The sequence below is a fragment of the Ambystoma mexicanum genome, chromosome 1q (genome assembly GCF_040938575.1).
Source record: "Ambystoma mexicanum isolate Mex_15411 chromosome 1q, UKY_AmexF1_1, whole genome shotgun sequence".
NCBI classification, from domain to species: domain Eukaryota; kingdom Metazoa; phylum Chordata; class Amphibia; order Caudata; family Ambystomatidae; genus Ambystoma; species Ambystoma mexicanum.
In genome coordinates, this window is record NC_090922.1 from 584954143 (window position 1) to 584966513 (window position 12371).

Genomic DNA, 12371 nt, shown 5'->3' on the forward strand with positions numbered 1-12371 from the left:
TTTATTATCCCATCTACATCCAAATGACTAGCTCATCGATGCAACCACATATGTCTGTCAATTCGTTTTTGTCTGCTTGAAAGGTAACTGCATTTTGTATTTATTCAAAAGGACATTTGTCTCAAACTGAAAAACCTAGATTATCAATCTGCTGGGAAGTCCTGATGTCAGCAGCCTTACAAAATAATGAGCATTGCATAGATGGCACGTGAGATAGTGCAGATAGGGGTTGTACTTGGAGCAATGCATTGGCATGAATCTAGTGTTTAACTAGCCATTCCCCTAACTGCCCTTTGGTAGCATTGCATACTGTGTCTCTGGTGGCTTCACAGTCTCTGTGCCCTGGGCGATGATTCACAGGTTCTCTGTTAGTAGTTACCTGTTGGGCCTGCTATCAATGTCAGTCTGCTCTGCTGAATGTGTACGTAGAGGTTTGTGTATTCAGTGTCCACCCATTGACTGTGTGCCCAGTGGGACCACTGGCAGTGTTCTTAGTGGCCCAACTAGTAGCGTTGTCTGATGGCCCTCTTGCAGTATTCATAGTTGCCCTGCTGGCAGTTTGCCCAGTGACATTGCCCTTAGCATGCAAAGTGGTAGTGTCCTTGGAGGCCTTTCTGGCAGTCTCCTTGCCCTCCATCTCTTTGCAACTGCCATCCTTGTTGGCCTAGATGGGCCTTTTTGCTCTGCAGGTGGTGCCTTTAGTAATCCCCTGGACGATGGCACTGCTTGCCACACTGGTGATATCCCTAAAGAGGAAGATAGAGCACAACATAGAGGGGCCTTTTAGAGGTGGTTTGAAAAAAAGGCAACTGGTTGGGATGCTTGGAATTTATTTTTCAATTCATATAGTACTAAGGAAGTATTGGATGAAATCAAAATTATAATTGTCAGAAATATGTCATTAAAACTTTACCTTCACTGCCTTGCTTTGTCCCATTTAGTTTCTCTAAGAGTTTGCTAGATAATAATACAACAAAAATGTATTTCCTTTTTTTAGACAACTGTGTGCAGCATAAAAAAACAACCAGATTTCCTATCCACGGGACAGTGGAATGTTGTCACTGAGAGAGATGGGAAGCAGGAGTCCGCCATATTTGATGCAATTCTGGTCTGTACAGGCCACCATACTGATGCTCACATGCCACTGGACTCCTTCCCCGGTAAGACTACCTTGATAACCCAGGAACAATATTCAGCTGCAATGGTCGTTTGTAATCTGTTTAAGTGCTGATTCTGTATCTTCCCAGAAATCTCCAATTCTAATTTTCTACATGATATTACAAGATATGTTGTGAAAAGTCAATTGGAGTATGTGACCAGAGTTCAGAATATGAGGGGACCAGTTAGAGGTGTGAGGAGCCAGGAAACAGACGCAGACACAGAGGACTTAAGTTTGTTGCCATAAACCTTTATTCAAATAAAAAGGGCTTTGAAAATGCCATGCTGTCCCTACTGCTGGAGGTATTGTTCCTACCTCAACCAAAACTAAGGTTCTGTCCAATGTCGAGATGTCCAAAGCAAACTGTCATGTTTCGGAAATCCTATCCTCGCCCTCACATTCTAAAAGTAACTCTAAGTTGCTAAGGGTAATGTCTCTGGTCTTGAAAGGTGAGCAAATGTTCAAGTTCAAACGAAATATATACTCCAACAGAACATTTCCAAATGGATATGGTTCACAGTCCCAGCAGATTGCACCCTTTCCCAGGTTTCTCTTCAAGAGACTTCAAGACTCCTAAGGGCACAAATTGTCCTGGGTTCTTTGGTCAACATACAAAATAAAACACCTTTTTTCAACACACATTAGATGCAAGTCCCAACTTTGTAGGACACCTAGTGTACTCCCCTACCAGGTACTTTTCTACTTCAATTTAACTTTGCACACAGTCTTGACTTTTGCCTGGTGTATTCCTTTGCAAAGACTTCTTTACGTGATTTGTTTTACACATTTGCAAACCTGACTTTGGCCTGGTATTGTCTCCTGCCAGGGATTTTAATGTGATTCCCTTTACACACTTGCAAAACCTGACTTTGGCTGGTATACTCTCCTGACAGGGCTTTTAATGTGATTCACGTTTTGCCTGGTGAACTCTCTAGCCAGGGCTTTCATGTGATTTCCTTTACACACTTGCAAACTTGACTTTGTTACATTCACCTCTATTAGTTCTCCTTCTGTAATAAGGAATCTTAATATTCTCTTTCATTCACTTCACTGTGCTTTAACGTTCTTTGGTAGCTTTGCTGAAGCGCCCCAGTGCCCTAGCCTCTCTCCTTAGGGCTCACTGGCTTTCTGTGGCGTTCTTCGGTTTCCACACAGTAAACAGGTGTCCTGTCTCCACCTCGCAGGCTCTCTGGCTTCACCTGCCGGGTTCCACATCCTTCGAGGCTTCCTGAACTCTTCTCTGTATACGGGTGATGTAGGTGCCGCTCTTTGGTGCCCGTGGCCGCCAACCAGACATGCCTTCTTCTGGTTCGGTCCCAGCATGGCAAACCATCTCCTGCAGCCTCCCTCCTTCTGCCTTGCCCTGGAGACGGCTGGCTCCACAGGCATCTCTTCAGCGGTTCGGTAGTTCCTCGGTCGATGCCACGAGGACACAGCTTCCCCAGGCAGCTCGCTCTTCCTCCATTCAGGTTCTGTCTTTTAAATGTCCCGGCACCTGTCATACGCTCATAACCACTAGAGCGTGTTCTGCATTTCTCAGCCTCACGGATCCTCATTGCTCCATTCAGCCTCCTCGTCTCAGTATTTTCTTATGCATGTAAATATTGGGGCAGTTCTTGATTTTCTTGGCACATGATACTGAAAGAGGGTATCGCTAGGTTTTGTGGGTAGTTATGTTATGTTAGCTAGACTTCTTAAGTACAACTAGGACCCAAGGGTATCTTGGCGCTATAGATTACCTAGGCCAGAAAGCAGACGAAAAACAAGTAAAAGGAAAACAATAGAAGGGGTTAGTTAAAAAGATGCATTTTAAGCACTTTCTGAAAGGCCATATGATAAGCAATGGCATGCAGGGTTAGGGGAAAAAGATTCCACAAGGTCAGAGCTGCGACTGAAAAAGCTTGTACCCCAATGGTGGCTCTGAATAAGCAGGAGAGACACAGCAATAGATGATTTGCTGAATGGAGGTTCCGTGATGGAGCATACTTAATACGTTTCTCACACAGATAAAGCTCTCCAGAGCCATAGTGGACACAGTAGTGGGAGGGAACTCTTACAATAAGCCATAAAAGCTTGAGATATGGGGGCAACATCCCTCAAAGGGAAAGGGGGGGTATATGTCTTTACCTGATGATGTCATGTTATGCCCTTGAGGGTCACCTCCCCCATGTGGTCCTCCCTCATTTAACCGCCCCTAGGGTCAGGATCAAGTAGCAGCTGCCGTCCCCTATCCATATGGGGAGAGGCTACTTCTAGTAAAGGAGTGAGGCCACCATCAGATTCATCACATACCCATCCCCTAATGCTTTAGCTTCCCGGCCAGGGGTTCTTTTTTTCGCTTTGGCTTGGAATCTCCGCCAGGAAAGGAGTTTCTCCCTCAAGTCGAATCTCCCAGTTCCAAATGGGGTTTTCATGTTTAAATCCCTCTTTTTCCCAAGAATCAAAACGGGAATAAGGAAGGGAGGAGTTGTTAGCATTTTTTTGGGAGGGTCTCAAACCTTGGAAAGTCGGTGCCAAATATAGTCTCTTTCGGGAGTCCAGGAAATACAGCAGTGTTTATCTGAGTTGTTTCCCCTCTGAACTCGGATGGTGACTGGGGCCTTGTGATATATCTCTTTATCTCCATGGACCCAGGTGATTTTTACAGGATGTCCAATCCCCAGTTCTCTAGTCAAAATCAAAGCAGCTCTCACTGCTGTCTGATTACTGCCCAAAACGATTAAGACTTGGACTGGCACCTTGTTTACTGTTGCAGAATCATGGGTTTTAAACTTAGTAACCCCACAGAAGTAATTACTCAGGTTTATATAAACTCCTTTTCAGGAAAGTTGAATTTCTCCCACTCTCTTCCAGTCATATACCCAATTTCCATGGGCTCCTCCTTTTTGTATTATTTAATAGGGATTGCCTAGCCAAATGTTCAGACTGTCCACACTACAAGCACACGGTTGAAGTTGGTTTAAAGACTGTTCCTTCTTCTGATTTTATTTTCCCCCTGTCCTTGCCAATTGCACTGTTTTTTATCTCCCCTTCCAGGTTCTTTTAACCCTGGTTTAGAGAAGCTGTCTTGACTTCTGTCTTTAGTGGGTTTTCTGTCTCCTGAGGGATAAGGGGCACGGGGAAACCTTTTGGATCTTTCATAGCTTCTTCACCGCAGTGGATTGATCTTAACTGCCTATTCCCTTCGGCGTAGTTTTGAGCGGTCTCTACGGCCATTGCTAGGCTAGGTTTATTTAACTGAAAGACAGCTTTCTGCAAGTAAGGTGGTAAGAAATTAACATACTGCTCTAATGTCAAGGTCTCTATTACTTCTGGTAGCCCGCAGGACAAGGGCGCGGGGTGTTGGCGTCCCGCTCCTCTTCCTTCACTGAACTGGCCCAGGAGGGCCTCCATACGTACCACGCCAGACTTTGGCCATGCCCCCTTGGCTTCTTCTGGTCCCACACCGGCCCACAGGGTGAAGCCTGCGGGACAAGGGCGTGGGGTGTTGGCGTCCCGCGGGGGTGTTCGCCGCTCCGCAGGGTGTTCCCTGGTACCCTCTGACCTGCTGGGCTGGACTTACCTCAAGGCAAGGTGAGCAGGAACAGAAAAGGGGGCTTGTTTGCGGGGGGGCGTTTCAGGGATTATGGACAACAGTGGCAGGCAATTGCCCCTCCAACAGGCCGCAGCAACTTTGGATAAAAGGGCAGATAGGGAACATTGAGCTGCAAAACCCACTCTAACAATGGACCCCCCACTCTCTTCACCCTTCTCCCCACTCTTCCTGTCTAAGTCCATCCTATTGTCCGGCCTACAAACTTTTCAAGAGCGTGAACCCAAATCTCAATGGAAGACCTTCGCAGGGAGGCGCAAAGGGAGGGGGCGTCCACTGGGCCCTGGAAAGATACCCACTGATCCAGGTCGAGAGGCTGAAATCTTGGGTAAAGAAGTATGCCATCCCTTGGGGGGTTGTTTTGCTCCTCTGGGAACTTTGCCAACAGCCCCAGCTTCGACCCGGGGGGGGGGTCTACCTCCAAGCCACCCTGTGCTTATAACACGAAGGTGGGGGCTCCACCTCGGCCCGCAGGGAACACCGGTGGCCCTGCAACTGACCTGGCATCCCCCTTTCTCGATGAACGTGCGCCCCCTGTAAACCTGCTAACCCCTGGAGGGGGTCTTGACCCTGTGGCCACTGCCAACCTTCTGTAGGCCTTGGCTAACGGCTGTGAGAGGATCTCTCTGGGTATCTCAAAGTTGACTCCACTTTTGGCTCCACGCTTGGGATCTTCTCTGGCGCTGGCCCCTTTCCACCCATCTTCTGTCTTCAAGCCTAACTCTGCACCACAGACATTACCGGTTTTTCCTGAGGCTGATCCTATCCCCTCTCCTGTGCTCATCTCCGCAGACTCTGGGGATTTGGGCCCAGTGGTTTTGGGCATGGGTGAGCAGTCCAGCCTTTCATCGAGCTTTGGGAGTGAGCCCACGTCCAATTTCCCCTTGGGGGTCAGCTCCTTCCTTCGTCTGAGCCCTCTTCAGGCTCCCAAAGCCCCCACCAAAGGAGATCACTGTTCACCATCCCCATTGTGTATAGCATCTCCCAATCTTCCAATCTGTCAAGCTGTCCTTGTCACCACCTGCTTTCTGAGTTGGCTGAGATTAAAAACATCCTACTTGTTTTGATTAAGGGAGTGCTGGGGGACAAGGGGGAAGGATGTGCAGGGAAGGGAGGAAAGAGCTCTGCAGGGGCAGGGCCAGGGGGGGCGAATTAAGACCCTGACAACGAGCTTTACCCTTTGCACCCCTGCCCACCCCCTGGTTCTGCGGTAAGGACTACCTCATCCATGAGGAGTTGTCTAGAGGTGGCTCCCCCCTCAATCCCACCCCCACGGAGGGAAAACCACAGGCCCCCAGTATTGGGGGTTGATCCCCCACCATTGTGGTTGCCCATTGGGAGAGCCCAGGGCAATATGTGTTCAGTCGGGAGGGGGGAAAGTGCCTTAATCCCCAGGCAAGGGAGGCCTCAGTCTGGGCCCACAAAGCCAGAAGGCTGTAGCAGCTCCATGGTGTTACTCCACAGTGTTCCAAAACTACCTACTGCCACTAGAGAACCAAGAGACGCCCTCCAGAACAAATGCCTACATTGGTTCCGGGCAGTAGGGGAATGTGGGTTTGTGTCCAGGGGCTCCTTGTTGGGGTGCACCAGACTGTCTAATTCTCCAGCCAACACGGACATTGTCAAAGTGGTCTTCGGAAATCCCCATATGGCAATGGATGTCTGGGAAAAATGTAAGGGGCTTGGGCAGTCAAGGAAAAGCTGTATTACAGTTAGCACCCCCTGGTACACGCCTCTGTGTGTCCCACAGTAGACCCCTCTAGTAACAGCCCCCTTTCAGGGGCAAACTTGACTGCACTGGGACCGAGGTGCACTGGGAGTCTCCAGAGGCAATGGCTCGGTGGTTCTTGACTGTTGGATTCCTGTCCTGTTCAGGGGTACTCATGGAGGGTGCGGCAATGTGTACAGCTTTGCCGTTTTTTTTTTCTTTTCTTTGAAATGTTGAATGCAATTATGTGCTAGACTTGTTTTTTATTAGGATGTACTTTGATGGCCTTCCCGGCCGAATAAAGTTGTTTGGAGTTGGAGTTATTACTTCTGGTAGAGTTTTTTTCTCAAGCCATAAAGTAATGGTGTTTGGCACTCGGGCTGCCATTTTATAAGTGTTTCTCTGGGGTTCAATTTGATTTCCCTTACCTTCTGCTTGTAAAAGCTGTCCGTTTGGCCAACCCTTTGTGATAACCCTTGTTTGATTTTGATTAAATGTTGCCGTTCCCAAGGGATTTAAAAGTTGGTACAAATTCTTTAATTCCTTTCTTAATGGGGGACCCAAATGTTATAATGGATTTTTAAACTCTGCTCTTGTGAACAGAAGTTTACTAAGCCACCCTTGTTATAGTGAAACAGGGGACACTTTTGGGAGCATAGCCAGACCAATTCACGTAGCTTTGAGAGCAGTCAAGGTTAAGTCTCAGGAGCAGTGGGGGTGATCAGTGGTCTTTGATGACCACACACAGACACCGAAAATTACCCTTAGACAGTAGTATACAAAAATATACAATATATTAGGCCCAAGAAGAAACACAAGTGAATAATGAAAAGCAATGTAAAAATACCACACAAGCAACACACTATGTAAAATATATACAGTCACTGGAGTCAATGAGGTAAAGGTCTAAACCCCACCAATACCTGTAAGGGAAAAAGGTAGGCAATCTTTATAGCATTGACAATCTTCAGAGATTTGAGACCCTAACTTTATAAGTCCAACCCTACGATGAATGGAGGCTTGTGCAGATGGGGAAACGGTGCAAGTGGCTCTAGGTCACTTGGCCTAAGCCCCACCCGCCTGGTGCCTTCCAGGTTGCTGCTCTTTTTCCCTACTTAAGGAGCCCTCCAGCCTCTTTTCCTTCACAGATGGGGAGATCAAGGATGTCTCTCGCCCGGGCGTCCGAAGTGAAGGGTAGTCGGAAAAAAGGGCAATTCCTGTTTGGACCTGTTTGGACCAGGAGGACCCAGGACCCGAACCCCTGCTCAGGCAGCAGGTAAGCATGCACCAACATGTGTTTACTCCCTCTGTCCCCACAGGCTTTCCCCACCACCTGTGGTCCCCCCATGATGTTCCCTTGTGCCCCCCCTTCTCGCACACAGGTGTTGCCTGCTTTGCTTGATTCCTCTACCCTGCTCCCCCTGCCCCCCCCCAGCATACTTCTGCAGGAGTCTGTCCTGATACATTCTGGTTTCACCATTACTGTCGTGAGGCCAATGCTGAATTTGACTTTATGGACTTCATTGATTCACGGTGCGTCACCCTTTCTCAACTCTCATGCTGGACTTTGCATCTTGTACTCATGGTCGCCCTGAATCATGCTGTTCCCATCTTCATCTTGTATCCTGGCTTGCAACATTATGTGTTACTACTGACTTCTGCAATTGTATCCGCTCTCCCCTCCTGCTTCTCCACTCTTTTTGACTGCTTACTCTCTGTTCTTTCCTCCTCTCCCTTTCTCCCTTTTCCTATCTTCTCCCCTTACTTTCTTCTATGCACGTATTCTATCAGAATTGTCCCTGGAACTAGTAAGATAGCAACCTCGTCTGTCTTCTCCCCACTCCCCTTTCTATTCCACCCCCTCCAGCACTATCTGAAATGTCGTCAGGCCTAGTATGCGAGTCGCTTGTTTTGTTCCTCCCCTCCCTTTCTGCACCCCTCTCCCTCACCTTTTGTTTTTATCTCTGGCTCTACCAGAAATGTCGTCAGGCCTAGTACGGTAGTCGCCTGCATGTTTCCATTTCCTTCCCACTATCCCCTCTCCCTTCATTATTTATGTCTTAGCTCTTGCACTATGTGAAATGTCGTCAGGCCGAGTACGATAGTTAATTTCACATCCTTACTGTTCCTGGCCTGTAAGAATGTCATTGTATTTTCCCTTGTTCCCTGTCTTGCCTTGAAGCGCTTTTACAGACATTGTGTGTAGGCGCTATATAAATAAATTATCATATCATATCAATGTTTGATGCATGGGTAAAAAGTGCTCTGTCTTGCGAAAAGACACAAAAGTACTTTTCTAAGGAGCTGTTAAAGATAGGCACAGGATTCTGAAGGCTGAAAACATGTTTCAAGAGTCACGGGAGGATCTGCTGTGATGAACAAAGCGATTCCCAACTTTCAGAGGGCTTTAGGAAGGAGAGGCTACCCAGGCCAACGAGAAGACCACAAGGGATCCTCTGTGCGTAAAATGCAATGGATGGATAATGGGCCATCGGTAAGTGGTTTCAGTACTCACCACCCTTAGCTCGGTTTTGGTACAAACTTGGCAGGCCTGGAGGGGGTCATCAGAGGTTCGATTTCCCACCCTTGATTCGGCTTCAAAGTGCATAGGCGCTGCGGGTGCAGATGCAGGTCCAGTTTGCAGCAGGAGCTGTATCTCCCATCTCGGTTGAAGAACAAAGAAAACGCTGATGCAGCTGGTTCTCGATGCACAAGAAGGAATGCAGGAAAACCACCTTCAGTGACCGTCACTGTCGCACAGTGATGCAGGGGCACCCAAGCCTTGCGGTCTGACGCAACCTTCTCTCTCACGGCCCAGAGCAGCTAGGATGACGGCGCTCCTGCACGGGTGCCAAGGTTCAATCTGGATAGTCCACTGGATGTCCCAGGAACACTTCTGAAAAAAGCTCTTTTGTAGGGGAACCAGGAGATATTGAGAGTGATTATTCCCACCAGTCCAAAGGTTCGAAAATTATTTGCAGTTCTTCCGAGATCAAGCGCTAAGCAAGGCTCTACTGGGACAAAGCGGGCTCCGGGTGCCAACCTTCTTCTGCATGCATCCGGATAGTCTTTGGATCTGCTCGGCTCTTCTGGATACTTGACTCTGTCTTCAGGTCGATTCAGGCCTGTTGCTGATCTGCTGGTTTGCATTCAGGACCCCACCTCATATCCACAAGTCCGGCAAGTGCTCACACCCGGCCAGCCAATGAGAAGATCTGCCGCACTCATGGTCGCCAACAGCGGTCCTATCAGGTACCATTTTGGCTCTCATGCCCTCATGCACACCAGACATCCTGGCACCAGTAGTGTGGATTGGGACCAGACAGACAGTCCCAGCCCACTTGGGTACCCACAAACGTGACCTGCAGTAGCCCGTAAAAGGATCATCTTTTGCGGGCAACTGCATGCCCAAATAAGGAATTCTTGTATCATGAAGACCAGGGGGGAAGGGCAAGGTACAAAATGGCCATAGGATTAGAAAAAAGACCTTGTGGCACGGCCATGCCGGACACTAGCCACAGTCATGAGCCACACGTTAAGCAAAGTATGGCTCAGTAAAATGTTACTAAAATACACTGCTGCCACTAGTCCACTCCTAGGCACATTGTCCAGTCACCAACAATTCCTTAGTGGATGTCTAGGGCCCAAAAACACAAGGAACCTATTGCATGATCCTGTAAGGTACTTTGCGCAATGATAAAATGTTAGTGGCAACAAAGTCGTAAGACTAAGAGAGACAAAGTTTCTCAGTACTGACAGCCTGAAGGACGTGTCAGTTTCCCCGAAACAATGAGCAAAAGCCCCAGGGAGCACAATTTAAGAATGATCCTCACTGGCAAAAATCAGGTCAGGATGCTGAAACAAAAGCAAACAGTGTGGGTGTCCACAAATATAGAAGGAAAGTTGCCTAACATTAAATAACACGTTTTTTTTAACTCATCCTCCCAATGGAATTGCTGTGCCAACCTTTTAAAATGGAGAAAAAAAAATCCCAGTTCCTCCTCTTCTCTAAAGGGTTGCAACACTCTGTGGGGCAGATTAGGTATTTGCTGGGAGGCAACAATCTAATCCAGACAAAACCTGGGAGGAAGGGGTGGGCACCACTAAAGTAATTGTGACTTAATGTTAGTTAAACTCAAGTTAAATTTTAACTTTACAACGTCATCCAGAAAACCTGCTGAACACTACATCAGAATAAAATACATAAAACAGAAAGTTTCTAGTGAGACAGTCACTAGATCTGGAGACCCTTAAAATGTAGTAAACACTACTGCATGTTAACACATATGCTTATTCAGTTGAATACAAAAATATGAGATTCTCATAGTCTATAAGATTGTAATCATTTTATTTTAATTTTCAAAAACGGTGTTCAGAGACCCTTGCCGATGCATTTTGGACTTTACGTCCTTCAGTGCGGTTTCTGTGAATTAATTACATCATACATATTTATTAATGTTGTGCCCTTATAACATATTTTTGCTAATAAACTTAGTATCACATAATTTGAAACTAGATGTTATGGTCTACTGAACCATACCTGTTAGGTGGTTGTGAGGCGGGGGTAGTCTAGGCAGGTCACCTATAAGGATTAAGCCTTTAGGTAGGAAGAGCTCTGGGTGTTGACCTGTGCTAGTGTTACAGAAATGTGAAACATGATAGAATGAGACTCAGAATAGTGCTCATGAGAATAGCTGATAATGACAAAGATGCATCTAGAGAGTATGTTATTGCACAATACGCTCTTACCTATACGTTTGTGCTGTGAAATAAATTGTGGTAAAGGAGCAAAGCTCAGTTCTCTAGCTTATTCAGTACACAGTCGCAGGAATATCTGCAAAACAAAATTATCAATGCCCTCAATGGCGCGATGCATCGGGTTTGACTACAAGTGCCAGACACTGTTCTTAGTTCAAAAGTAAAAAAAAATACAAATTAAAAGTTGTTGTCCTCCTACCTTGTACTGGGCTCTGGTTATACATGTCCCTCAATCGTTCTGAGAGTGCTGATGGGATTTCTTCTTTTTTTTTCTTCTTTATTTATTAATTGCTTCACAAGGTAACAAGGGCAATCAAATCAATAACATTACACAGGGCAGTGTGAGTTTATAGAATGACTGCATTTCACAAGTATGTCACACTGTGTTATCATATTGTGGGATATAACATTAATTCATGAGATCATGACTGGCACACGCTGCTTCCAGAGATCCTGAGGGGACACCCATTGTCATTTCAAAATTGTATATTTGAAAAATGTATGGCCAGAAATATTCCAAAATACCAGCACAAGCCCCACCCAGCCTGTTACACATACTGGCAGAAAAAGGTTTGTTATGAGTCAATTTAAAAAGAGCTCCCTGTTTCCACCTGCACTCCAATGCTGACATATTCATATCGGAGGCATCCACACACTGTCCAACAAGAGGGATCTCAATTACCTTTGCTGCCCAATCTGAAGGACTTTTGATATGAAAAACATCTTCCCATATACATGAATTAGCTGCAACAGAAGTGCCTATGTTTTAAAATTAAAATGTATGCTTGGCTGAAAATGAATTATCCATGCTGTGTAGCAATATCATGCATCAATGGGAGAATCAAGTGTTATAGAAGGCTTTTGAATTGAGGCAGGAGCAAATTATTTGTGTGATCCACACACTTAGTGATTATTTGTTTTGAAACTTGGTGATTTTTCTTGTGTGTGATACCGTTTATAATGTCTTTGTAGGTATAGAAAAGTTCAAGGGTCAGTACTTCCACAGTCGTGATTATAAGAATGCTGAAGGATTCCTGGGGAAGCGAGTGGTGGTCATCGGCATCGGGAACTCTGGCGGGGACATTGCCGTGGAGCTCAGCCGCTCCGCAGATCAGGTTTGACTGCTACATGGATTGCATGCTGCACCAAGTGAC

General features: G+C 46.6%; 1 protein-coding gene across 6 annotated transcripts in view; it reads left to right on the top strand.

Annotated features, from left to right (window-relative positions):
- LOC138532704 (flavin-containing monooxygenase 5-like) overlaps positions 1-12371 on the top strand; it is a 338239-nt gene that overhangs the window by 199573 nt on the left and 126295 nt on the right. For all 6 annotated transcript variants that reach the window (XM_069641089.1, XM_069641088.1, XM_069641092.1 and 3 more), the window contains exons 5-6: positions 998-1160; positions 12190-12332. In XM_069641089.1, coding sequence (XP_069497190.1) covers positions 998-1160; positions 12190-12332 — 306 coding nt within the window. The remainder of the gene's footprint in view (positions 1-997; positions 1161-12189; positions 12333-12371) is intronic.